The sequence below is a fragment of the Pseudophryne corroboree genome, chromosome 3 (assembly GCF_028390025.1).
Source record: "Pseudophryne corroboree isolate aPseCor3 chromosome 3, aPseCor3.hap2, whole genome shotgun sequence".
Lineage (NCBI taxonomy): Eukaryota > Metazoa > Chordata > Amphibia > Anura > Myobatrachidae > Pseudophryne > Pseudophryne corroboree.
Genome location: NC_086446.1, coordinates 616,865,005 through 616,892,794, shown reverse-complemented (window position 1 = coordinate 616,892,794; position 27,790 = coordinate 616,865,005). Strand labels below are relative to the sequence as shown.

Genomic DNA, 27,790 nt, shown 5'->3' with positions numbered 1-27,790 from the left:
CATATTATTTGTTTCTAGTTTTATATATTAATGTATTTGTTATCTTAGGTATGCATACTATGATCGATTTGATTCTTTAGAGCTGACGTGTATTCTGTTTTTTTAAAATGGACTGTTTAATGAGCTAATCATTTACACATGGTTTTCATAGTAGTGATGCTTTAAATACCTTTGAAAAAGTCATATGATATGTGACGAAACGCATTAGGACCCTGCCCTCTTCCACACCTTGATTCTGGTATCTGCTAAGGTAGCAAGCTGCCGATTAAGCTACCTCTGCTCCGGCCCGCTGCTCGCATCAGCACGCCGCTGAGAACCTGTCAGACAACAACACAACCACCTCCACGCTGCATAGCAAATAGTGGGCACTGCAGGATCATACAGCTGAGGACGCTCGGTCTGTACCAGCCCACGGAGAGGTATCTACTGTTTCGTCTGACAACAGGCATATATTCATATCTGCTATATTGAGACTGTTTTCCGGCACTCTTATATTTAGCTCATTCATTGTGGACATTATCTCTGGAGCTTGTCACTGGACACATTATCACATTATCATCACAGGTGTTTACCTGTAGTCTACATCTCTATAAAATTCAAGGTGTTTTACATTTAATCTGGTATAAATTCTTATCTTAAACATATAATCTGCTTTTTTATGTGATGTTATTAGTATAAATAAATTACTTATTATTTACACGTCAGCTCTCATTTCTATTGCCCTAGCACATTGCGCAGCCGCTCTTTCCTATTTTTCCATACCTGCTTCCAATTAAACACACACACAGTGTTTCAAGGCAGCGCAGGTGCTAGAACAATCCTAATTAATCATTGGTTTTATTTTTATTTCCTGAGGCGCTATACAGCAGTTTTTTGTTGTTTTCTTTGTCATGTATCCAGGGACCTGCGAATGGAGTAATAGGGGGAGATTCGTGCAGTGCAGGAGACTCCTGACAGGTGCCAGAAGTCTACTGTGGAAAACGCCAGAAAGAAGGGGGGGAAGGGGGGCGCGCGAATATGGCTGCACACGGGCCTTCCCTCTCGTGGTGTGCTCCTGCATATCGCAATGAAAAGGGAACAAATACATCTATTTATTGTGCATGCAGGGTAAATCCTAGCTGCTGTTGCACATAGCACACAAATGCTGGGCACCTTTTTTTTTTTTAGCACTGCAATTTAGATTTGATTTTGAAAATGCCTCTCCCAAATCTAAATCTCTCTGCAGATTTTAGATCTGCCCCACCTGCTGTGCAAAACTGCTTAATTTTTTTTTCCTTCACTCCTAACTCTGCCCTATTGTCTTTAATCAAGAAATGCATATTCAACCTTTGCAAAAAATCTGCATTTAATCTTCAGGACCATTGTAATAAATGAAATTTGCTCTGGGCCCCGTCATTAAAACCTATTGACTTGATAACAGAGCTTGGAAAGGAGACAGCAAACGCACACACACAGGATCCATGGCATTAAAAGGCGAGTCTCATTTTTCAACTCAGTTGGTTAACCAACATTATCATAGGACAAAGAAAAATTAGTACCACTGCAAATGTAAAAAAAACTATTCTTTGGCCCTCATTCCGAGTTGTTCGCTCGCAAGCTGCTTTTAGCAGCATTGCACACGCTAAGCCGCCGCCTACTGGGAGTGAATCTTAGCTTAGCAAAATTGCGAACGAAAGATTCTCAAAACTGCGAATAGACAGTTCTAAGCAGTTTCTGAGTAGCTCCACACTTACTCTGCCACTGCGATCAGTTCAGTCAGTTTCGTTCCTGGTTTGACGTCACAAACACACCCAGCGTTCACCCAGACACTCCCCCGTTTCTCCAGCCACTCCCGCGTTTTTCCCAGAAACGGCAGCGTTTTTTCACACACTCCCATAAAACGGCCAGTTTCCGCCCAGAAACACCCACTTCCTGTCAATCACACAACGATCACCAGAACGAAGAAAAAACCTTGTAATGCCGTGAGTAAAATACCAAACTTCTTAGCAAATTTACTTGGCGCAGTCGCAGTGCGAACATTGCGCATGTGCAGTTTGCGGAAAATCGCTGCGATGCGATGAAAAAGAACGAGCGAACAACTCGGAATGAGGGCCTTTGTCTTGAATAATTCTTCAGAAAACACTGTACTTCCATGGGATATAGGGACAGATGTAATGATGTCCGAGTTGGCCAGGGGTGCGGGTTCCTAGACGATTTTGGATATTTTTTTAAAGCAGCAATCATTTACAGAGCATGGTTTTATCTTGTAAAAGATTGCCACTTTAAAAAAAAAAGTCTGAGTTTGTCTGGGAACCCGCACCTCCTGCCATTACATCTGGCCCATAGTTGCAAGTTACCTTACATATTGTTCACATCATGAGAGCCCACTATATTTATATTTGCTCAGGGCTCAATAATGTTTAAAATCTGCCCTGATGGCCTTAATCTAAATAAACCTGTCTGTAGAGATGTGTTCTCATACATCTGGTGTCTATACGCCATAAGGCACAAGATGCCCGGTATTACTCACCTGAGCAGCGGACCATACTTTTCTATATATGTTTGCATATTATACGCATTGCAGACACAGTTAAAAGCCGCTCATAGGGTAAATGCTGGGTGCGACATTAACCGCACATACAAAGTCGCCGATGAAACACAACAGAGCACGGCATGAGGAAAAGTCCTGACCGCTGAACCGAAGCTCTATTTCACATATTCAGTGGCACACAGATGTACAAATGTCACACATGAAATTCCTCAGTGTAATTTAGCAATGTAGTTTTATCACACCCAGCTGTTTTATTTATATGAATAAGGCACAACTGTGAGCGAGAAAGACGAGGCTTGGCGCGCCAAGAGGGACTATTTGGCGCGACTGAAGCCACAATGGATAAGGACATATCTGTGGGTGTGAAATGCAGGAGATGCCTGTGCAGAGGGTCTTTAACTGCATGTTCCAAAACATATTGCCAGTCAAGGAGAAGCAGACGGAGACTGAGATCACACAATGTCAAGCGAACAAAGTAACTAATAGATTTTTTACTTTATATATGTCAAAGAAGAGAGGCAAGGTTAGTGAAAGCACCTGGAAATAATAATGCTAACTTAATGAATAGTACTAAAGAGAACTTTTATAGACAGAATGGCTTTGACTGGAGATAGCCTTTAAGCCAGTTGCCACAAAATAAATTCTCATCATAAAAATATTTCTCACCATCTGAAAGAGATTCATAGTCGTAGTCATAGTCATCTTCATCATCATCTTCTTCTTCATTGTTGGTGCTGGTATTCATCACCTGGGTACCATTGCTTGCTTGTGCTTGCATGTGAGCAAGCTGGTGAGCCTACAATTATTGTGACAATAGATGGTGTGTTATGTGTGAAAACTAAACCCTTGTTTAATATCCATTTCTCTATAAAGTAAATGCTAGAACCTTGTAGTCAATAAAGAGTTAGCATAAATGTTATGTCAGACCAGCGCTACAGTAAGATCTCAATTTGCTGCACGTCTCATACAGTACATCCTGAAGAAACAAAGTAAAAGTCTGTACATGCTTAAGGTAATCTACATCATTACAATATATACGTGTGGAACTCTTCTCGGAACATACATTTCAATTGAAATTCTAACTATGTCCACGTTGCATAAACACCATAAATATTACAGTAAATGGTTTCAATACATGACTGACAATAATATTTACATATATATTGAGAAAGTATATATTGTTTAACTGTACATTGCACCTAGAGGTGTCAAAACGGGGGGGGGGGGGGGAGATCAAGGGGGCAGACTCCCCCCCCCCCCAAAAAAAAAAAAAAAAAATAACAAATACCAAGACGGAGGCACCAATGCCCAGTGCTGGGGAGAGCTTACCTCTGGATCCCCATGGGCGGCTTCACCATTCCAAGCACCCTGCTGTCACAGGATGATGTCCCATCCGCTGTCCTAGCCGGATGTCACTCTAAATATTCACTGATGCATATCTGGAGGAAGGCGTGGCTGTGGTCCCGGGATGTCCCAGCAGGCTCAGCATGACCATGCCTCCTCCCAGTAATGCATCAGTGAAGACTCAGAGAGAGACAGTTAGGAAGGCAGCAGATGGGACACAGCACCCGACAGGGAAGCCACCCACAGGGATCCGGAGGTGAGCGCTCACCCAAACTGGGGGAGTGGAGGCTGGCAGCACAGCACAGCACAATTCAGGGTGAGTCTAGCAGCAGCACCACTGGGGAGCAGGAAGGGTTTTCCTGCAGGCATACAGGGGCGCCAAAATGGCATCTTATCTTTGCCCCACCCCCCCAAACTGAAAACATTGTGGCGCCCCTAATTGCATCGGTAACATTTGCATTTATTATTTAACGGTCGATATCAAATAAATGATTAGCCAGAATAACTACAAATCATAGCGTCCCATTCTGAAAGAATGTCTCCTTTCCCTTCTTCACACAGCTGAAATGTTTGAAAAGGAGTTTTGATATCTGTTACTCATGTAAATACGGCGCCTGGATAAGAAAAGCCTAATATACACTTTCTGAATGCATCTGACAAGCACTTTCCTGACGCCAATGCATTCCTAGACACGGCGTAAATTCTAGAGTAAAAAAAAAAAGTTGTTTGCCTGTGTTAGAAATTGATCAGTGAATGAATGTACTGTAAAATTGGGTGTAGTGTATATACCCTTATTCATTAAACATACTAACTGTTCGCTTGTGGGACTGCAGTTAACAGAAATATGCCAATGACAATAAAATATGGGCCCATATCCCAGGGAATACTGTAGATACTGTCAGGTCCTAAAGCTACTGCATTAGCTGCTTTAGCCATAGTTGTTCCCTCCTTCCGTACCAAACATATGATCAAACTAAATGCGCTGTATTATGCAGTGCAAATTATAAAGCACATAAATCGTATTAATAACTATAAATTCGGTTCTACCGTAGCATACTGTATACCAAGCAGGAAAGCCACTCTAGTTTAAGCACTAAGGGGCTAATGCTGGGCCGTAGCTGTGGAGTGTGCCATTGCATACAGCGTTGCAGGATAGGAGGTGCTGTGGAGTGTGCCACTGCACACAGCACTGTAGGAGAGTGGCAAGCTTTGTTTATTATTTGCTTTAATTAGTTTCACTTGTAGTTTCCCTCCTCTTTGAAGCCCAGAATTTCCTGACTGCCCGTCTCTTTCCCACACCCCTTCCATCGCCAATACCTATACATCATTCAAGAACTTAACTTGAGAGCTGTTTGTTATTCCGTCACACTGTACTTTATTACATATAAAGATGCTGACATACCCAGGATTCAAACCCATCACCTGTTGCATTGCAGTCAGACAATCTGTTCATTGAGCTATCTGCCCTTTCATAGAAAGCTAGAGAATTCTGAGCTATTTGAAGTTCACCTTGTACTTCATGAAAAACTTATCAGCACTGCAGCTGAACAGATCTACTGTATGCAGCGTGTGGCTGCAAGGGGCTGGATGTGTGGCTGCACACTACATAGATCTGCTCAATTACAATGCTGATAATTTTTTTACAAAGTACAAGTAGCTTCATATATGTTGTTAGAAATCGCATAGCTTCTATGCAGGATCAAATAGCCCAAAAAGTAGTTATGGCTCTAGTACTAAACTTTAGAGAGTGATAAAGTGGAGAGGGGCAAACTAATAATCAGCTCCTGTCAATTTTCAAACACAACCTGTAACATGGCAGGTAAAAGATGACTGGCTGGTACTTTATCTCTCCCTACTTTATCATGTTACACGCCTTAGTACATCTACCCCTACAAAAGTTTCAAATTAATCCAGCACCCAAGTTATAAAGCAGGATATTGGCTTAAATTAACAAACACAAATAAGCAGATTGTCATATTTATAAGGAAAACTTTCAGTGGCCATATGGAGAGTTTATAGTTCCTGATCCAACTAATTCAACAGGATATGATATGATGGTTATTAACAATATTACTATTCATATTGGTATCAGTGGAAAACACAGGAACCATATTATATCAAAAGGAACTGTTCTACAGTATATCCCTAACTATTTATTTTTATGGTTCCACCAACTGTGGCAACCAACACGACTATGGATATTGGGTCTGATTCTGAGTTAGGAATAAAGAAAGAGCAAGCAACTGCTGACCTGGACAAACCATGCTGCAATGCAAGGGGTTGAAAAAATATATAATTTTTTTAACATGCAGGGTAAACAGTGGCGTCACAAGCCGGGTGCGGCCCGCACCCGGGTGTGACACCACACTGTAGCTCCTCCGCAGTGACAGGAGCCGAGCGCTGCAGTGTGAAAGTCTGCTACAGCACCCGGCTCCTATCATAGCAGAGGAGCCGACAGCGCTGGGAGACAGTCTCCAGGGGCAGCCCAGTACAGCCCAGCATCTCTGGAAATGCTGGGCACGCCCCCGGAGTGACTTCCCCCACGAGGCCACGCCCCCTTTTTGACGCGAATGCGCTACCCGACGCGCTGGGATTTGGAGGTTGCGCACCCGGTGACGCCACTGAGGGTAAATACTGGCTGCTTCTGCCTGTAGCCCACAAATGCTTAAGAGCTTTATTTTTACACTGCAGTGTAGATTTCAGTTTGAACACACCTCTCTTAAAAACAAATTTCTCTGCACATGTTACATCTACCCTTCCTGCATTGCAGCATGGTTAAGTTACTTGCTCTTTCTTACTTCATTCCTCAGACTCAGGCCCATTGTGAATAAAAGGCCAACCAAACTGTATATTGAGTAAAGCATGAATATTTGCCAATGTCTCAAGATATTTCTAAGACATACAAAACCCTGTACTAAAACAAAGAGGAAAAGCAAGTGGCCATAACAACATTAGGCACCACCAGTTCAAAACAGGAAGCCAGTTTAGGGGGGATTTAATTAGCCGTGGTAACCCAACTAAATTATTGTTTCCCAAGCTCAGTCTTCAAGGAACCATATTATAAGTGGTTATGGATCAATGGGTCGACAGTCAGTCGACACCAAGTGGTTGACATGCACAAGGTCAACGATGAAAAGGTCGACAGGGTCAACATGTGTTTTTAATGTTTTTTTGGTGTAAAAAACGAGTTTTATGGTAAGAACTTACCCTTGTTAAAACTCTTTCTGCGAGGTACACTGGGCTCCACAAGTCTGGACAATGGGGTGTAGAGTACGATCTTGATCCGAGTCACCAACAGGCTCAATGCTGTGACTGTTCCCAGAACGCACAGCGGCGCCTCCTATATCACCCCGCCTCCCAGCACAGGAGCTCAGTTTAGTTAACCAGCCCAATGCAGTAGCAGGAAAAGAGACAATGGTTAGTAGCCACATACACCACACTCTCACGACAAGAGAAGTGTCAGCGGCTAATGCCATATCAACCCAAAGAAGCCAAGTGCGTCAGGGTGGGCGCCTTGTGGAGCCCAGTGTACCTCGTAGAAAGAGTTTTAACAAGGGTAAGTTCTTACCATAAAACTCGTTTTCTGCTACGGGGTACACTAAGCTCCACAAGTCTGGACAATGGGGATGTCCTAAAGCAGTTCCTTATGGGAGGGGAAGCACTGTAGCGGGCACAAGAACCCGGCGTCCAAAGGAAGCATCCTGGGAAGCGTCAGTATCGAAGACATAGAACCTTATGAATGTGTTCCCGGAGGACCACGTAGCCGCCTTGCACAATTGATCAAGGGTCGTACCACGTTGGGCCGCCCAAGAAGGTCCAACAGACCAAGTAGAATGGGCCATAATGTGAACAGGAGCTGACTGACCAGCCTTCACATAAGCATGCGCAATCACCATTCTAATCCACCTGGCCAGGGTCTGCTTGTGAGCAGGCCAGCCATGTTTGTGAAATCCCCAAAAAACAAAGAGAGAATCAGACTTTCGAATAGAAGCAGTTCTCTTTACATAGATACGGAGAGCCCGTACCACAAACAAAGACCGCTCTTTGGGAAACAAATCAGGAGAGACAAAAGCTGGAACCACAATCTCCTGATTAAGGTGGAACGAAGAAACCACCTTCGGTAAATATCCGGGACGAGTCCTAAGAACCGCCCGGTCACGGTGAAAAATCAGATATGGGGAACTACAAGACTAGGCACCCAAATCCGACACTCTTCTAGCAGGGGCAATAGCCAGCAAGAACACCACCTTAAGGGAAAGCCACTTAAGGTCAGCTGAACCAAGAGGTTCAAATGGAGGCTCCTGCAACGCCTCCAAAACCACCGACAAGTCCCAAGGAGCCACAGGCGGTATATAGGGAGGTTGGATACGCAACACACCCTGAGTGAAAGTATGAACATCAGGTAAAGTCGCAATTTTTCTCTGAAACCACACCGACAAGGCAGAAATATGAACCTTGAGGGAGGCCAGACGCAAATCTAGGCCCTGATGTAGAAAAGCCAAAAGTTTGGCTGTACTAAACTTGGAAGCGTCATAATGGTTAGATGCGCACCAAACAAAGTAGGAATGCCAGACCCGATGGTAAATCCGAGCAGAGGCCGGTTTCCGGGCCCGCAACATAGTTTTAATGACCTCTTCAGAAAAACCCTTAGCTCTTAAGACGGAAGCTTCAAGAGCCACGCTGTCAAAGACAGCCGGGATAGGTCCTGGTAGACACAGGGGCCCTGAACGAGGAGGTCTGGGCGTTGTGGAAGTAGAAGTGGACGCTCTGATGATAGGCCTTGCAGGTCTGTGAACCAGTGCCGTCTGGGCAGCGCCGGAGCTATGAGAAGCAGATTTCCTTTTTCTTGCTTGAACTTCCGAATTACCATGGGCAGGAGTGACACCGGAGGGAACACGTACGGCAGCCGAAACCTCCACGGCACTGCCAGCGCAACCACGAATGCTGCTTGAGGTTCCCTTGTCCTTGCTCCGAAGACCGGAACCTTGTGATTGTGTCGAGACGCCATCAGATCTACATCTGGAAGACCCCACCTTTCCACGAGGAGTTAAAATACTTCTGGATGGAGGCCCCACTCGCCGGCATGCACGTCCTGACGACTGAGAAAGTCCGCTTCCCAATTCAGGACTACCGGAATGAATATTGCAGATAATGCCGGTAGATGGCGTTCTGCCCAATATAGAATCCGTGAGGCTTCCTTCATTGCCAAACGGCTTCAAGTGCCGCCTTGATGATTTATGTAAGCCACTGTGGTGGTGTTGTCCGACTGTACTTGAACAGGACGGTTCTGAATCAAATGCTGGGCTAGGTTCAACGCATTGAAGACCGCCCGCAATTCCAGAATGTTGATCGAGAGGAGAGATTCCTCCTTGGTCCACCGACCCTGCAAGGAGTGCTGCTCCAGCACCGCGCCCCAACCTCTTAGACTGGCATCTGTCGTCAACAGGACCCAGTTGGATATCCAGAAGGGACGGCCTCTGCACAATTGTCGGTCCTGGAGCCACCAGAGCAGCGACAGATGGACCTCCGGAGTCAATGAGATCATTTGAGACCTGATAGGGTGAGGCAGGCCATCCTACTTGGCTAGAATCAGCTTCTGGAGAGGGCGAGAATGGAATTGAGCATACTCCACCATGTCGAATGCTGATACCATGAGGCCCAGCACCTGCATTGCCGAATGTATCGACACTTGCGGACGAGAAAGGAAGCAACGAATCCTGTCCTGAAGTTTCAGGACTTTCTCCTGAGACAAGAACAACCTCTGGTTGTGAGTGTCCAACAGCGCTCCCAGATGCACCATGCTCTGAGCAGGGACCAGGGAGGATTTCTTCCAGTTGATGAGCCACCCGTGGGCTTGTAGAAACCGGACCGTCATATTCAAATGATGCAGGAGAAGATCTGGGGAATTTGCCAGGATTAACAAGTTGTCCAGATACTGCAGTATCTTGACCCCTTGATGGCGGAGTACCACCGTCATCACCGCCATAACTTTGGTGAAGACTCGCGGAGCCGTTGTTAAACCAAAAGGTAATGCCTGAAACTGGTAATGGAGGTTGCCAATAGCGAACCTCAGGTATTGTTGATGTGACACTGCTATAGGAATATGCAGGTAAGCATCCTGTATGTCCAGGGAGACCATGTAGTCTCCAGGTTCCAAGGCCAGAACTATAGAGCGAAGGGTTTCCATACGGAACTTGGAAACCTTCACAAACTTGTTCAGTGCCTTGAGGTTGAGAATGGGCCGGGAGGACCCATTCGGTTTCGGGACTAGAAACAGCGGAGAATAGTACCCCCAGCCCCTCTGAGCAAGAGGCACCTGTACCACGACTCCTGTATCCAGGAGGGTCTGTACCACCGAATGCAGAGTGTTTGCCTTTGTCTGGTCCGACGGGACGTCTGTCTGGCAAAATCGATGAGGGGGTCGGTTTTTGAAGGCTATGGCGTAACCTCGAGTGACGACTTCCCGTATCCAGGCATCTGAAGTGGTCTTCAACCATTCCTGGGTATACCCTAGAAGCCGGACCCCACCCTGGGATCCCCCAGGGGGAGGCCCGCCCCCGTCATGCGGCAGGCTTATCGGTCTTGGCTGCTGGCTGACGGGCAGCCCAGGCTCTTTTGGGCTTTGGCTTACCAGGTTTGGAAGTGCGGACCTGCTTATGGTACGCCTGACCTTTTGCTTTACCTGAAGGACGAAAGGATGTGCCTTTGGCCTTCGACACAGAAGGAGCTGTATTAGGCAGACAGGCAGTTTTGGCAATAGCCAAGTCAGCCACTATCTTATTCAAGTCCTCCCCAAAAGGAATATCCCCCTTGAAAGGGAGTACCTCCAGGGTTTTTCTAGAGTCCAGATCCACAGACCAGGATCTCAGCCACAATATCCTGCGAGCCACGACTGACGAAGTAGAGGCCTTGGCTGCTAGGATACCGGCATCAGAAGCCGCCTCTTTAATATAGCGAGAAGCTGTGACAATATATGACGAGCATTGTCTAGCATGGTCAGAGGAGATTTCAGCTTCTAACTCCAAGGCCCATGCTTCAATAGCCTCTGCCGCCCATGTAGCTGCAATAGTGGGCCTTTGTGCAGCATCTGTGAGGGTGTAAATCGCTTTTAGACAACCCTCGACACGTTGATCCGTAGGCTCTTTTAGAGACGTGACGGTAGTGACAGGTAGAGCTGAGGAAACCACCATCCTAGCCACATGTGAGTCTACTGGAGGAGGCGTTTCCCAATTCTTAGACAGCTCTGGCGCGAGGGGATAGCGAGCCAGCATCTTCTTTTGAGGCACAAACTGCGTACCCGGGCTTTGCCAGGGTTCCTGACGTATATCCACTAGGTGGTCAGAGTGAGGTAAAACTTGTTTAATTACCTTCTGACGCTTGAACCTATCTGGTTTCTTAGGAGGAACGGATGGCTCGGTATCATCCGTAATCTGCAGAATTAACTTAATAGCCTCCAAAAGATCAGGAACATCCACATGTGAACTACCCTCCCCATGAGCCGTATCGGAGTCAGAACCTGTGGGGTCAGTGTATGTGCTGTCTTCATCAGACGAGGTGTCAGTGACAGCAGTGGATTGTGAGGAGATGAGTGCTCGCTTAGAGGACCTCTTGGACTTAGGCGAGCGATGGTCAGACTTTTTAGTAGTCAGGGACTGGTTCAACTTCTTTAATTGAGCAGATAAATCGTCCGCCCACGGAGGGTTAGCTGCAGGGACCACATACAGTTGTACCGGCATTGGGGGTCCCATAGGGGGTGTTAGTTTATGAACTAGCGTATGCAGAAGCGTGGAAAAAGCGGCCCACGGAGGGTCAGTATGTGCCTCCGTTGCCACAGTCCCACTGGAGGGCAAGGAGCCCCCAGAACCAGAGCCCACAGCTGCTATATTCTCCCCATATGTGCCTGTGGCTTCAGCAACACCAGCAGTGTGTTCCGCCCCAGAACCGTTACCCTCAGAAGCAGACATGATATAACTTGCAGTATGAGGTAACACAGTACAATTATTAGCAGCACTATATCCCTAAACCCAAACCCCTGCGCAGTGTAGTCAGCACCAGCAGAGATAAAGGAGAGATATGGTGACTAAATCACAGAGAAAAAATAAGAATTTACTCACTGGTAATTCTATTTCTCGTAGTCCGTAGTGGATGCTGGGAACTCCGTAAGGACCATGGGAAATAGCGGGCTCCGAAGGAGGCTGGGCACTCTAGAAAGATTTATGACTACCTGGTGTGCACTGGCTCCTCCCACCATGACCCTCCTCCAAGCCTCAGTTAGGACACCGTGCCCGGACGAGCAGACATAATAAGGAAGGATTTAGAATCCCGGGTAAGACTCTTACCAGCCACACCAATCACACCGTACAACTCGTGATACTATATCCAGTTTGACAGTATGAAAACAACTGAGCCTCTCAACAGATGGCTCAACAATAACCCTTTAGTTAACAATAACTATGTACAAGTATTGCAGACAATCCGCACTTGGGATGGGCGCCCAGCATCCACTACGGACTACGAGAAATAGAATTACCGGTGAGTAAATTCTTATTTTCTCTGACGTCCTAGTGGATGCTGGGAACTCCGTAAGGACCATGGGGATTATACCAAGGCTCCCAAACAGGCGGGAGAGTGCGGATGACTCTGCAGCACCGAATGAGAGAACTCCAGGTCCTCCTCAGCCAGGGTATCAAATTTGTAGAATTTTGCAAACGTGTTTGCCCCTGACCAAGTAGCTGCTCGGCAAAGTTGTAAAGCCGAGACCCCTCGGGCAGCCGCCCAAGATGAGCCCACCTTCCTTGTGGAATGGGCATTCACAGATTTTGGCTGTGGCAGGCCTGCCACAGAATGTGCAAGCTGAATTGTACTACAAATCCAGCGAGCAATAGACTGCTTAGAAGCAGGAGCACCCAGCTTGTTGGGTGCATACAGGATAAACAGCGAGTCAGATTTTCTGACTCCAGCCGTCCTGGAAACATATATTTTCAGGGCCCTGACAACGTCTAGCAACTTGGAGTCCTCCAAATCATTAGTAGCCGCAGGCACCACAATAGGCTGGTTCAGGTGAAACGCTGACACCACCTTAGGGAGAAATTGGGGGCGAGTCCTCAATTCCGCCCTATCCATATAGAAAATCAGATAAGGGCTTTTACATGATAAAGCCGCCAATTCTGACACTCGCCTGGCTGAAGCCAAGGCCAATAACATGACCACTTTCCACGTGAGATATTTCAAATCCACGGTTTTTAGTGGCTCAAACCAATGTGATTTTAAGAAGCTCAACATCACGTTGAGATCCCAAGGTGCCACAGGAGGCACAAATGGGGGCTGAATATGCAGCACTCCTTTCACAAATGTCTGAACTTCAGGTACTGAAGCTAGTTCTTTTTGAAAGAAAATCGACAGAGCCGAGATCTGTACTTTAATGGAGCCTAGTTTTAGGCCCATATTCACTCCTGCTTGCAGGAAATGCAGAAATCGACCTAGTTGAAATTCCTCTGTTGGGGCCTTTTTGGCCTCGCACCATGCAACATATTTCCGCCATATGCGGTGATAATGCTTTGCCGTAACATCTTTCCTGGCCTTAATAAGCGTAGGAATGACTTCTTCCGGAATACCCTTTTCCTTTAGGATCCGGTGTTCAACCGCCATGCCGTCAAACGCAGCCGCGGTAAGTCTTGGAACAGACAGGGCCCCTGCTGTAGCAGGTCCTGTCTGAGCGGTAGAGGCCACGGGTCCTCTGAGAGCATCTCATGAAGTTCCGGGTACCACGCTCGTCTTGGCCAATCCGGAACCACGAGAATGGTGTTTACTCCTCTCTTTCTTATTATTCTCAATACCTTTGGTATGAGAGGCAGAGGAGGGAACACATAAACCGACTGGTACACCCACGGTGTCACTAGAGCGTCCACAGCTACCGCCTGAGGGTCCCTTGACCTGGCGCAATATCTTTTTAACTTTTTGTTGAGGCGGGACGCCATCATGTCCACCTGTGGTTTTTCCCAACGGTTTACCAGCATCTGAAAGACTTCTGGATGAAGTCCCCACTCTCCCGGGTGGAGGTCGTGTCTGCTGAGGAAGTCTGCTTCCCAGTTGTCCACTCCCGGAATGAACACTGCTGACAGTGCTAGTACATGATTCTCCGCCCATCGGAGAATTTTTGTGGCTTCTGCCATCGCCATCCTGCTTCTTGTGCCACCCTGTCGATTTACATGGGCGACTGCCGTGATGTTGTCTGACTGGATCAGTACCGGCTGGTGTAGAAGCAGGGATTTTGCTTGACTTAGGGCATTGTAGATGGCCCTTAGATTCAGAATATTTATGTGAAGGGAAGTCTCCTGACTCGAACATAGTCCTTGGAAGTTTCTTCCCTGTGTGACTGCCCCCCAGCCTCGAAGGCTGGCATCCGTGGTCACCAGGACCCAGTCCTGTATGCCGAATCTGCGGCCCTCTAGAAGATGGGCACTCTGCAGCTACCACAGTAGAGACACCCTGGTTCTTGGAGACAGGGTTATCAAGCGATGCATCTGAAGATGCGATCCGGACCACTGGTCCAACAGGTCCCACTGAAAGATTCTGGCATGGAACCTGCCGAAGGGAATTGCTTCGTAAGAAGCCACCATCTTTCCCAGGACCCGCGTGCAGCGATGCACTGATACCTGTTTTGGTTTCAGGAGGTCTCTGACTAGAGATGACAACTCCCTGGCTTTCTCCTCCGGGAGAAACACTTTCTTCTGGACTGTATCCAGAATCATACCCAGGAACAGTAGCCGTGTCGTCGGAACCAGCTGTGACTTTGGGATATTCAGAATCCAGCCGTGCTGGTGCAGCACCTCCTGAGATAGTGCTACTCCCACCAACAACTGTTCCTTGGACCTCGCTTTTATTAGGAGATCGTCCAAGTACGGGATAATTAAAACACCCTTTCTTCGAAGGAGTATCATCATTTCCGCCATAACCTTGGTGAATACCCTCGGTGCCGTGGACAGTCCAAACGGCAGCGTCTGGAATTGGTAATGGCAATCCTGTACCACAAATCTGAGGTACTCCTGGTGAGGATGGTAAATGGGGACATGCAAGTAAGCATCCTTGATGTCCAGGGATACCATGTAATCCCCCTCGTCCAGGCTTGCAATAACCGCCCTGAGCGATTCCATCTTGAACTTGAATTTCTTTATGTACGTGTTCAAGGATTTCAAATTTAGAATGGGTCTCACCGAACCGTCCGGTTTCGGTACCACAAATAGTGTGGAATAATAACCCCGGCCTTGTTGAAGTAGGGGTACCTTGATTATCACCTGCTGGGAATACAGCTTGTGAATTGCCGCTAGCACCGCCTCCCTGTCTGAGGGAGCAATCGGCAAGGCAGATTTTAGGAACCGGTGGGGTGGGGACGCCTCGAATTCCAGCTTGTACCCCTGAGATACTATTTGCAGGATCCAGGGATCCACCTGTGAGCGAACCCACTGATCGCTGAAATTTTTGAGGCGACCCCCCACCGTACCAGGCTCCGCCTGTGGAGCCCCACCGTCATGCGGCGGACTTGGACGAAGAAGCGGGGTAGGACTTTTGCTCCTGGGAACCTGCTGTTTGTTGCAGCCTTTTTCCCCTACCTCTGCCTCTGGACAGAAAGGACCCGCCTTTTCCACGCCTATTTTTCTGGGTCCGAAAGGACTGAACCTGATAAAACGGCGCCTTCTTAGGCTGTGAGGGGACATGGGGTAAAAATGCTGACTTCCCAGACGTTGCTGTGGAAACTAGGTCCGAGAGACCATCCCCAAATAATTCCTCACCCTTATATGGTAACACTTCCATGTGCTTTTTTGAATCTGCATCTCCTGTCCACTGGCGAGTCCATAAGCCTCTCCTAGCAGAAATGGACAATGCACTTACTTTAGATGCCAGTCGGCAGATTTCCCTTTGTGCATCTCTCATATATAAGACTGAGTCTTTTATATGGTCTATGGATAACAGGATCGTGTCTCTGTCTAATGTGTCAAGATTTTCTGACAGTTTATCTGACCACGCAGCGGCAGCACTGCACATCCAAGCTGACGCAATAGCTGGCCTAAGTATAATGCCTGTGTGTGTATATACAGACTTCAGGATCGCCTCCTGCTTTCTATCAGCAGGTTCCTTGAGGGCGGCCGTATCCGGAGACGGTAGTGCCACCTTTTTAGACAAACGTGTGAGCGCTTTATCCACCCTAGGAGGTGTTTCCCAACGTGACCTATCCTCTGGCGGGAAAGGGAACGCCATTAGTACCTTCTTAGGAATTACCAATTTTTTATCAGGGAAAGCCCACGCTTCTTCACACACTTCATTTAATTCCTCTGACGGGGGAAAAACTACGGGTAGTTTTTTCTCCCCAAACATAATACCCTTTTTAGTGGTACCTGTATTTATATCAGAAATGTGTAACACCTCTTTCATTGCCTCAATCATGCAGTGAATGGCCTTAGTGGGCATCAGGTTAGACTCATCGTCGTCGACACTGGTGTCAGTATCAGCGTCGACATCTGGGTCTGCTTGAGGTAGCGGGCGTTTTAGAGCCCCTGACGACCCATGCGACGCCTGGGCAGGCACGAGCTGAGAAGTCGGCTGTCCCACATTTGGCATGTCGTCGATTTTCTTATATAAGGAGTCTATACGTGCACTCATTACTTTCCATAAGCCCATCCACTCAGGTGTCTGCCCCGCAGGGGGTGACATCCCTTCTAAAGGCATCTGCTCCGCCTCCACATCATTATCCTCATCAAACATGTCGACACAGCCGTACCGACACACCGCACACACACAAGGAATGCTCCGAATGAGGACAGGACCCACAAAAGCCCTTTGGGGGGACAGAGTGAGAGTATGCCAGCACACACCAGAGCGCTATATAATGCAGGGACTAACTGAGTTATGTCCCCTATAGCTGCTTTTTATATTATATATATTGCGCCTAAATTTAGTGCCCCCCCTCTCTGTTTTTACCCTGTTCTGAAGTGTAGACTGCAGGGGAGAGCCAGGGAGCTTCCTTCCAGCGGATCTGTGAAGGAGAAATGGCGCCAGTGTGTCTGAGGGAGATAGCTCCGCCCCTTTTCCGCAGCCTATTCTCCCGCTTTTTCCTGGATTCTGGCAGGGGTATTTACCACATATATAGCCTCTGGGGCTATATATTGTGGTATTTTGCCAGCCAAGGTGTTTTTTATTGCTGCTCAGGGCGCCCCCCCCAAGCGCCCTGCACCCTCAGTGACCGGAGTGTGAAGTGTGCATGAGGAGCAATGGCGCACAGCTGCAGTGCTGTGCGCTACCTTGGTGAAGACTGATGTCTTCTGCCGCCGTTTTTCCGGACCTCTTCTTGCTTCTGGCTCTGTAAGGGGGACGGCGGCGCGGCTCCGGGACCGAACACCAAGGACTGGGCCTGCGGTCGATCCCTCTGGAGCTAATGGTGTCCAGTAGCCTAAGAAGCCCAATCCGGCTGCAAGCAGGCGAGTTCGCTTCTTCTCCCCTTAGTCCCTCGCTGCAGTGAGCCTGTTGCCAGCAGGTCTCACTGAAAATAAAAAACCTAAACTATGCTTTCCTTCTAAGGGTTTAGGAGAGCCCCTAGTGTGCATCCAACCTCGGCCGGGCACGAAATCTAACTGAGGCTTGGAGGGGGGTCATGGTGGGAGGAGCCAGTGCACACCAGGTAGTCATAAATCTTTCTAAAGTGCCCAGCCTCCTTCGGAGCCCGCTATTCCCCATGGTCCTTACGGAGTTCCCAGCATCCACTAGGACGTCAGAGAAATACGTAATACAGTATATATTTGTGAAAATCCTATATTAAATAACACCTGACGCACCAAGCCCCCTCAGGTTATAGAATATAGGGATAGCAAGTTGAGTGAAAGACACGAGATGGACACCACCCAGCTATCAATGCACACACAAATAGTCACTGTTTGTACAATGCAGAGGTTATTACAGACAATAATACTGCACTGGACTAGCTTACACAGCTATATAGTCAATAGATATAACACTACACAGTAAGAAACTGGATGTATATCACAGTGTAATTGTACTATAAACCCCTGACTAAGTGCACTCTTTCTTACTAACACTGACTAAAAAGGCAGGTAGAATACTTAAGTGTCATGTAAAGGCACAGTGCTGACAACCAGGCGGCTTTACATAGGAGGATTTGCCCAAGCAGTCCCAGGAACAGTGAGCTGAGGAGTAATGGCGCCGCAGACACTGACGGAGTGAGGAAAAGACAGAGATGCAGCTCCAGGGCGGGAACACTTGCTGGAAATGGCGCCCTGGGGCTGGGGGAGGGGTTTCAGGTCTAAGCCTTATCCTCTTTACTGGCAAAACCACCAGGTACTATGGGCGATATTAAAATCGGTTTTAAGAGAAAACCTGACCTGCGCCCATGCCCTGGTGATCTAGTGGGATCGCCTGTATCCACAGTGTCCACCGCCAGCGCGCGCGGCCCGCCTCCCACTGACCGCGCCGGATCGCGATAAAGACCGGGTCCCGCGAGCGGGACCCACTTACCACCTCCCGAAGCGCGGCCACGCGATCCTGGAGAGCCCCAGCCGTGTGTGTCTAACATGATGAAAACCGGAGCCTCCGCTGTAGGTACCCAGCAGCCAGGGCTCGGGAGTGTACAGCGCCACTGAGGAGAACTGGAGCTGCAGCAGTGAATGTCACAAGACATTTACCACCGCTGCTGCCCTTGAAGTCTTCACCTTTTACCTCATAAAAAGCTTTTCTCAGGGCTGCTTGGAGCAGCCCCTCTGTTAAGTGCCTGCTTACTGCAGCACCAACTGACAAACTGTGCTCCTGTGCTGGGAGGCGGGGTGATATAGGAGGCGGCGCTGTGCATTCTGGGAACAGTCAAAGCTTTGAGCCTGTTGGTGCCTCGGATCAAGATTCTACTCTACACCCCATTGTCCAAACTTGTGGAGCCCAGTGTACCCCGCAGCAGAAATGTTCCTTTCAGCACATGGACCCCCAATTAGTGGACCGTGTCTCCTCGCATGGCGAGCGATGAGGTTACTATTCCCAATCATAGTCCACGTGGATAGTAAAGTATGACACAGTCCTAAAAGTGAAAATAGAAAAATCCCCAAAACTCATGTCAACCTTTTCACGTGTCGACCATTGTCATGTTGACCTTTTGTCCATGCTGACCATTTGGTGTCAACCTACTGACTGTTGATGACCTGTTATCCGGATACCATTTTACGTATATCCAGGTTGCGCACAGATGGTATAATCAAGCTGACTTAGTAACTAATTACATCACCTATGCTTAAGCATGGATATCCTTAAAACCTGAAGTGTTAGGGTGCCTTGAGGACCGAGTTTAGATCCTAAACTGAAGCTATAGAAAATGCTCCTTGAAATAAAGGAATCCATTCTTTTTGACTCCTTAATGATAGGTGAAGTGTAATTACAACCGGGAGAAACAACAACACGTGTTCTGTGACATTGTTGCCTTAACAGTGTTTAATGAAGCATGAAGCTGTGCAGAGAGTTACTGCTTAGCCAGACGCGGCATGTCAGACACTGACCTTCTGTTTCAAGATATCCACAGGCGTCTGATGCGCTTTCAGCTTTTTGTTCTTTAACAGGACTTTTCCCCTTAGCTGCCACGGGGATGGAAGCATCGGATCATCCGAGAAATCACTCTCAAACAGGAACTTTGTTACCAACTTTTCGCCAAAGACAGTCTAAAATAGGATAGCATCGTATTCTGATGAGATCCACACAATTTGCATAATGCAAACATAAACAGATGAGACAAAAGGGTTTCTTTTACCTTGAAAATGTCAGCCATCTTCCGTTGCTGGGGTAAAGAGCAGTGATTCTCTATAGATATTATGATCGGCATTTTAGAGTTGATGAATGCGTTACGGTCAATAGCTTCTATGACTTCCTGTTAAATTAAGAAAAAAAAAACACACACGCTTTCAAGTCAAAGTCTTGTGCCCCGATCGTTACGTTTCATAAAGTCATTACCCTAAGATGTAGCCATTATAATGATGGTGCACATGCCTAAAACAGTGATGGGGAACCTTTGGAACTCCAGCTTTTGTTGAACTACACATCCCAACATGCCTTGCTAGTTTTAGCATGGCCAAATAGCAAAACTATAGCAGGGCATGCTGGGATGTGTAGTTCAACAACAGCGGGAGTGCCAAAGGTTCCCCATCACTGCCCTAAAACATTGCGTGAAACACTGTCCATTATTACCCAGGCTCATTTTATTACTGTTTTGTAAATAAATGTTAATAAATAAACATACAAAGTTAAAAGTAAAAAATAAAATCTATTATGTCCTAATGAATATTGTGTGTGCTCAACGTTCTGTTGGATTTTGCGTGATCACATGAATATTATTAACACAGTCCAATGGAATATGCATCCTAGTGGGCAAATTATAGCAGACTATTAAAAGCAAACTTAGCAGTAACGAGGAGTAATAATTCACTTCTTACACTTAGCAAAAGCAGGCATAAATGATAAATGTCCTTGTGAGTGAAGGATATCATTTCAATAAAGGTTTTATGTTACAACACTTTTCAATACATATGTTTCCTCATACATCTAGTCTCAATACGCCATGCAGAGCAAGATGCCTGGTGCAAGTGAGCCGCCAGGTCCCGTACAACTCTGCTAGCATCGGGCATTTATTGTTTACAAAAATGCTGTTTAGTTGTAACGCAATGCAACTAGGAAGCACCAGGAGGCAGTGCTTATTAATTGGATATGTGACATTGTATAGGAGCAGAACAGAACTATCCCAGTGCTCAATGTTACAGCATTATATACCAAGTACAGTAGAAGAACTAACATCCCTGGGCCTGTAAGGGGTGCAGGTGTGGCCCCGAAATGATGGGTGCCTAGTAATGTTGACTCTCCCTTTCCCATTCCAAGGCCTCTGTCCCTCTTTTCTCTACTTCATAACACAATAAAACCCTGAACTGCAAAGTCCTGCCTGAGCCTGTGTGGATTTGAACGTAGATTTTAGCCCAAATCAGAGCATGTCCGGAAGAGGCCCCCGGTCTGCTTTTTAGAGAGAGCAGAGCCACAGCACAGCAGTCAGGAGCAATGTTGCCAGGCTCACCTACAAATCTATCTATGAGTTCTGGCGCTGCCCTCTCTGCCCCTGCTCAGTCAGAGGTAAAGTTGGCAGACGTCTCCCCATTGTATGTCAGGTAGTCTGAGCAATCAATTCCAATGCCTCTACTGTGTGCAGTAACAGCCTATGGAGTTATTTATGGGCATTATTTGCATCCAACAAGTGGTAGTTGCCAGACGGTAAGGACAGCATATAAATAATGACTGCTTACTCACCTTAAAGGGGATTTTAGTGGTAAGTGTATGCCCATGATATATAATAGGCATGCCATCATCTCCATCCCAGCAGTCCAATTCAACACTTCTGCAGCCTTGTAAAAGTACCTAGAAAATACATTTGTAACCTTAATTCAAACAGATTAAAAACACTTTATTTTGTTTTCACAGAAAAGATGTTTTATTGACAGAAATACATAAATTCTAAGTGTTACTGCTGACCCCAGTGCAGCTGATAAGTCATAAATGTATGTCCTGCGGGCAGGGCCGCTTCTAGGGCTGGGTGAGCCATGCAAACGTATGGGGTGCCTGCTGCGAGTGTCTGCACAGTATTCCATGCAGTCTGCCCGTCCGCATAGAATACTTTTGAAAATGTCCCTCCCTAAATGGCTGCCGCCTCGGAGGAGACCGTTGTGATGCTAGAGAAGGCGGCGACCATTTTGGGAGGGACAAAATGGCCACCAACTCAGGCTCAGGGAAAGGAGGCAGGTGCGAATAGTGGTTCCTGGAAGTGCCGGGACCACTGACCTGCGTGCAGGGGTATCAGATGTTGGAATCATGATGCTGCAGCTGGCAGTGGTGGGATGAAACAGTCTCACCCCCTAATAACAAGCACCTAGTGTGACATTTGCTTAATTTATAAAGGGGCATGGGCATTACTATGTGAGACATAATAATAATATGGTGTCAGGGATGTTATTGTGTGAGGGATAATATGGCGCAAGGGGAATTACTGTGTGGGTCATAATATGGTGTCAGGGGCATTACTGTGTGAGGCATAATCTGGTGTTAGAGTATTATGTGAGGCATAATATGGTAACGGGGCACTACTATGCAAGGCATATTATGGTATCAGGGGCATGACTGTGCGGTATAATATGGTGTCAGGGGCATTACTGTGTGGGGTTATAGGTAGTCTTTTCCTGCAAGGCCATGACCCTTTTTTGCATCCTTTCAAAAAGGTCTATGGGGGTGGCACATTTTTTAAAGTTTGCACTGGGAGCTAAATTGTCTAGAAACAGCCCTGCATGTGGGGGAGACTGCTAATTTAGATGATCAGGTCATACGGGTTGGGGTTACGTGGCCGGCGTACGGGATCCCAACGGTCATCATACGACGATGGGATCCCGACAGCATAACGCCGGTGGGGGGGTTTAGCGCAATAAATCCCCTTGCGGGCTCGCTACGCTCGCCACAGGTTCTGTTCCTACTCTATGGCTGTCGTGGGAATAGCCCCTGTTAACCGGTATTGTTGGCTAGTAGTTACAAACCAAAGTGCATTTATTGACAGGATCAAGATGAAAACAAGTTCAAAAGGAATCAAGGTAATAAGAGAAAGGTTCCTACCGGTACGATGTAAGAACAATGTAAATGAGTGATGTAACTTTGCAGTATTCCAGTGATCTAGTGTGAGCATGTGATGCACTTACGTAAGCCCCTGAGATTATACAGTATATTTTTGTACACTCCTCTATGGTACTGCCAACAATAATAGTCAATTTAAAAGCACAATTGGGGTGAATATGGGGTGATTTGGCATTTAGTTGCTGGAATGTCAATGCAGTAGCAATGGCACATGAATTAACCACTTGCCTGGCATGGTCGTATCAGATGCGACCATGTCTGCAAGTGCTTTATCTGACATGGTTCCACAGGATGCGACCAGTCAGATAGAGAGTGTTAGCAGCGGCAGGGAAGAGACTTCCCCCCGCTGCTGCTGTCAGGGGGACCAGAAGGTCCCTCTGCCTCCTTGCACTCTCCCCCTGTGTCTGCCGTGCTGCCGATTACTGCTGATCGGTCAGCATGGCAGGATCCCCCCTTCCAGCGGCTGCAGACAATGGCAGCTGCTGGGGAGTGTAACTGAACCCTCCCAAGCCACCCCTAGACTCCCCCTGTATACCTGGAGGCTGTCCCGGCTTTCAAAATGAAAGCTGCGATGGTCGCGATTTTCCCGATCAATGTTTCGATGTTTGGGGGAGGGGGGGGGGGGGGGGGAGTATTAAAAAAATAATAATAATTTTTTTTTTTTGTAACTAAAATCATTTGGGATAGGATTAAATTCATGTTCTTCACATAATTCGCTCATAAAAAAATAATAATAATAAATTTGGCTAAATAAATCATCAGTTAAGTAGTTAACAACGTACACAACCACACAGACAGCAGTAGCAATAGCAGCTATAAAATGAAGATTTCAGCACCGAACAAATATTGACATCTGGTTCACAGAAATGAAAAATATCACTGCCAAAAAAACAAACAAAAAAAAAACGTCCAATAATGTAAGATATTGCCAATTTTAGGCTAAGTTGCTAACTATTTTAGGCACCGACCTACTGACTGCAATACAAAGCTTATATAGTATAGAATTTATAGGCCATAGGCAATTTACACTTCAGAAAATGACTGGGTCAGTTGCAAACATGATTATTTGTGTACAATTAATTATCAGACCTGACTGTAGAGTTCCACAGAAGACTCTCCTTTCAATTGGTGACCAGTAAGGTAGGTATTGTGAGAAGATTCAATGAAATAATATGACAGCGGGAAGTGCAGTTCTTCTACATTTATCTGAGATTCATCGTTTCTTGATGCAAAGTTGTCTTTATCCATTAGATACCTAAAAATAAGTAAAATATCAACAAATGAAAGAATACGAACTTGGCTGAAGTTTATAGGGGAACAAACACGGTGATGAAGTCTACCTCGCAAATCCTTCAAATGACATCAGTCCTTGCTGGCGCATGGTAATGCTTGGCTCAAATTTCTGTAAACATAAAGAAAAAAAATTATATAAATAATTATTGTACATTTCACAAATAACAAAGTTTCACAAGCCAGCATGGACATACGCTTAGAACAACTCTGAATACACGCTTTGCTGAAAATCTCAGTGTAATGATAATGTGGGGTACACAGAAGCAAATTTGGGCTATTTTCTAAGCATTAGAAACTAGATCGTTTAAGGGCCCAATACACTTATACGACATGACGGTCCGTCATGTCATATAAGATTTCCTCCAACCTCCCGGCAGCCTCCCCGTTGGCAGGATAGTATTAGATATATCGTATGCAGGTTTATTTTGCATACGATGTATCTTTTACTTTCTCATCCATTACTGTGGGATCCGACATATGACGAGTGCAGCACTCGTTATATGTCATATCTAGGGGAATCCGATCCGATGCACACGGGAACGCGGATCGGATCGGGGGAAAAGCACACCCAAAATGCCCAATTTCACCCAATATATCGGGCCAAATGCCCGAATTGGACTGAAATCAGGCATTATCGGTCAAGTGTATGGGGCCCTTTAGAAATTATGCCCCATAGCGAAAGGGCCGCGCATCACTATTGGCTCCGATCATTGATGCAGTATATATCTAGTCAGATCGCCTAGCATGCATAAAGAAAACACTGGTTAGCACAGATCGCTCAGCACACATCACTGTGTGTATAGTGGTGTATAGCGATGTGTGCTGAGCGATCTGTGCTAACTAGATCGCTTAGCACACAGGCACAAGTCGCCCGGTGTGTATGGGGCATAACAGATGACAAATCACAGATGGAATTATTTATGCAAAACAATTTGGTAACGTCTAAAAACAACAAAAAAGCGCATATAGAAACTAAACTTTTTCTGTGTCTCTCTAAATCAGTGGTTCTCAAACTCGGTCCTCAGGACCCAACACAGTTCACGTTTTACAGGTCACCTAGCAGAAGCACAGGTGTAGTCACTACTCACTGACACATTTTAAAACATCCACAGGCGGAGCTAATTATTTCACTTGTGACTCTGGGCGGAGACCTGGAAAACACAAACTGTTTGGGGTACCGAGAAGCAAGTTTGAGAACCTGTGCTTTAAATTGTACAACATACACTTGAATTCATAGAGTACTAAAACTCTAACCTGAATAATGCTGAGTACTTCATCATAAGTGTAATGCTCTCCTTGGCAATTGACCAAGAAGTCATTGAACTGCTGTATTCCCATTCCAAATATACCAAGAGAGGTGCTCTCCACTCCAGTGCCGTTGGTTACAATGCTGGCAGCAGCAATAGCGTCTGAAATCTGTCTCTGGTTTTCTGACAACTGTTGTTTGCTACGGATGAAGAGACCCAAGTCTGACACGTTCCTGGTCAATAAATCTACAACATGAAACAAAATACTTTAAGACTTCCCCTGTACAATAAGTGAATATTATATATAGCACACACACTGGTAGATACTTTTGATTGTGTATATTTGCATATTTGTTTTAGATATTAGATCATAGTAAACATACAGTATTATACATTACCTTCCTCACTAACATTTATTGTTAAGCATACCACCTACAACAGTGCTCAAAGCATACCTTCCCACTTCTTATAAATGCCAATCGAGACCTTGGCGCATGGTGACAGTGCGTGCCAACGAAAAGGGGGAAATTGCTGTCCCCTCAAGCCACACACCTGTTTTTGTCACGCCGGGGGCATGCCATGCACTCCTGGAGCTGCTGGCCATGCACCCAGACTCTATTTTGATTGAATAGACGCAGTGCACATGCGCATGGCATCTATTCACTACTTGCTTTGCTTAGCAGAGCAACAAGTGAGAGGGGACCTCCCAACCTAGCTCACGGGTGGGTGGCGGGACAGTGTCCAAAAAACAAACATTTGCCTCTTGGAATAACATTTTTAATATTAAGTTGTAAAGTTTTATGGCATAGGTCTTAAGATATACCACATTTTACAATTATGGTAAACAGGGAGATCAGATCTAAGCCTAAAATGTTTACATCTGACTAATAATCCAATGTAAAACCTATAGCCTACAGCAGACAACTGGTATATTTCCCTTCCTGGAAAGAAAAAAAAAAAAAAAAAACACAACTGGATTATGTTTTGAAAAAAGTATTTGAAATCACAGTGGTTCTCAAACTCAGTCCTCAGGACCCCACACAGGTCACGATTTCCAGGTCACCCGGCAGATGCATTGTGTATCACCAACTGTCACATTTTAAAAATCCACAGGCGACCTAGAAAACATGAACCGTGTGGGGTCCTGAGGTCAAAGTTTGAGAACCTGTGAGTTAGGATATAGGAATGGAGTCTTGAGTTTGAGCATCTACACAAGGCCAGATTATCAACTGCTCACGGTTTATTGTTTTGATACAGTATGAGTTCGCCAATAGTTGCACCTTGTTATATTAATGGCTCAACCAGTTTTTTTTTTTTTTTTTTTTTTAACTGCTGTGAATATAAAAATAGCATCTGTCATATGGATCTATTCTATGGATTACTATTTCCCTATAACATGTATGCTGTTGCGAACAGGACCCTGTCTCCGCATGTCTTGCTATGTAATTCTGTAATTTGCTAATTGTAATTATGAATCATGCTAATTTCCTTCTTGTCTCTATAATTCAATACTGTTCACTGTATACCCATGTAATCCTGTATGTTATTTGCCTCTGTACAACTCTACGGAACTCATGTAGGAATAAAAGATCACAATAAATTACTATATTCTGCAATACACTCAAACTTCATTCACCATCCTTTTAATGGAGCTCAGAGTGGCACACCGAAGGCAGATGCTAAATGCACAACAACAGACCTTTGCAGACTGTCTCATACAGACCTAAATCTGGTTGAACACCGCTGACATTTTCATCAATTGTCAGATTCGTGTACAGTGGAATGGATTCAGAACCCAAACGGTTGCAGGCAACAGCATATACATCAAAAAGGTCTTTGAGGTCTTTGCGGCTTCGTACACTAAGGAAAACATAGACAATTGAAGAAAGTACAATCCCTGACCATTCCAGTCCATTGACACAGTGTCATAAAGGAATTTACCTGAAAGATTTGAATAGTTCTACAAATTCAACGAAGTTCATGTTACTATCAGATACCATGAAGGACTGAAAGCCTTTCATGCCACCCTTAACTCTTCCGTGCCAACTGGAACTGCTCCATGTGCTGGACAAAAGAAAAAAGGAAGATTTTATTACAATTTAACTACAGAACAAAGTGTGCCACGTTGTGCATTTATGATGTGCCATGTTTCCAGTGAATAAAAACATTTTAATAAACTTTAATTCCCAGATTTATGAGTTAAAGTATACAACTGAATATGACTTTTGGCAGAATCATTACATAAGTGCAAGGTAAAACACTTCACCGCCAGAAAGGGGCTTAGACAAAAATCCTTTGATGATTTTACTGTTACTGAAATAAGAAGTGCAACTAATTTACAGCAGTAATCTAAAAAAAAAATAAGATTTTAAACCTACTGGTAAATCCTTTTCTCGTAGTCCGTAGAGGATGCTGGGGACTCCGTAAGGACCATGGGGATAGACGGGCTCCGCAGGAGACATGGGCACTTTAAGAAAGACTTTAGATCTGGTGTGCACTGGCTCCTCCCTCTATGCCCCTCCTCCAGACCTCAGTTAGAGAAACTGTGCCCAGAGGAGACGGACAGTACGAGGAAAGGATTTTGGTTAATACAAGGGCAAGATTCATACCAGCCACACCAATCACACCGTATAACTTGTGATATACTATCCAGTTAAAAGTATGAAAACGACATAGCATC

At 45.9% G+C, this 27,790-nt stretch overlaps 1 protein-coding gene across 13 annotated transcripts in view; it reads right to left on the bottom strand.

The window, feature by feature from the left end:
• PLCE1 (phospholipase C epsilon 1) overlaps positions 1-27,790 on the bottom strand; it is a 624,299-nt gene that overhangs the window by 62,912 nt on the left and 533,597 nt on the right. For all 13 annotated transcript variants that reach the window (XM_063961638.1, XM_063961640.1, XM_063961641.1 and 10 more), the window contains 9 exons: positions 27,052-27,174; positions 26,834-26,970; positions 25,118-25,356; positions 23,911-23,972; positions 23,660-23,825; positions 21,206-21,313; positions 19,668-19,784; positions 19,420-19,578; positions 3,197-3,326 (listed from right to left, as the gene is read on the bottom strand). In XM_063961638.1, the coding sequence (XP_063817708.1) occupies positions 3,197-3,326; positions 19,420-19,578; positions 19,668-19,784; positions 21,206-21,313; positions 23,660-23,825; positions 23,911-23,972; positions 25,118-25,356; positions 26,834-26,970; positions 27,052-27,174 (1,241 nt within the window). The remainder of the gene's footprint in view (positions 1-3,196; positions 3,327-19,419; positions 19,579-19,667; positions 19,785-21,205; positions 21,314-23,659; positions 23,826-23,910; positions 23,973-25,117; positions 25,357-26,833; positions 26,971-27,051; positions 27,175-27,790) is intronic.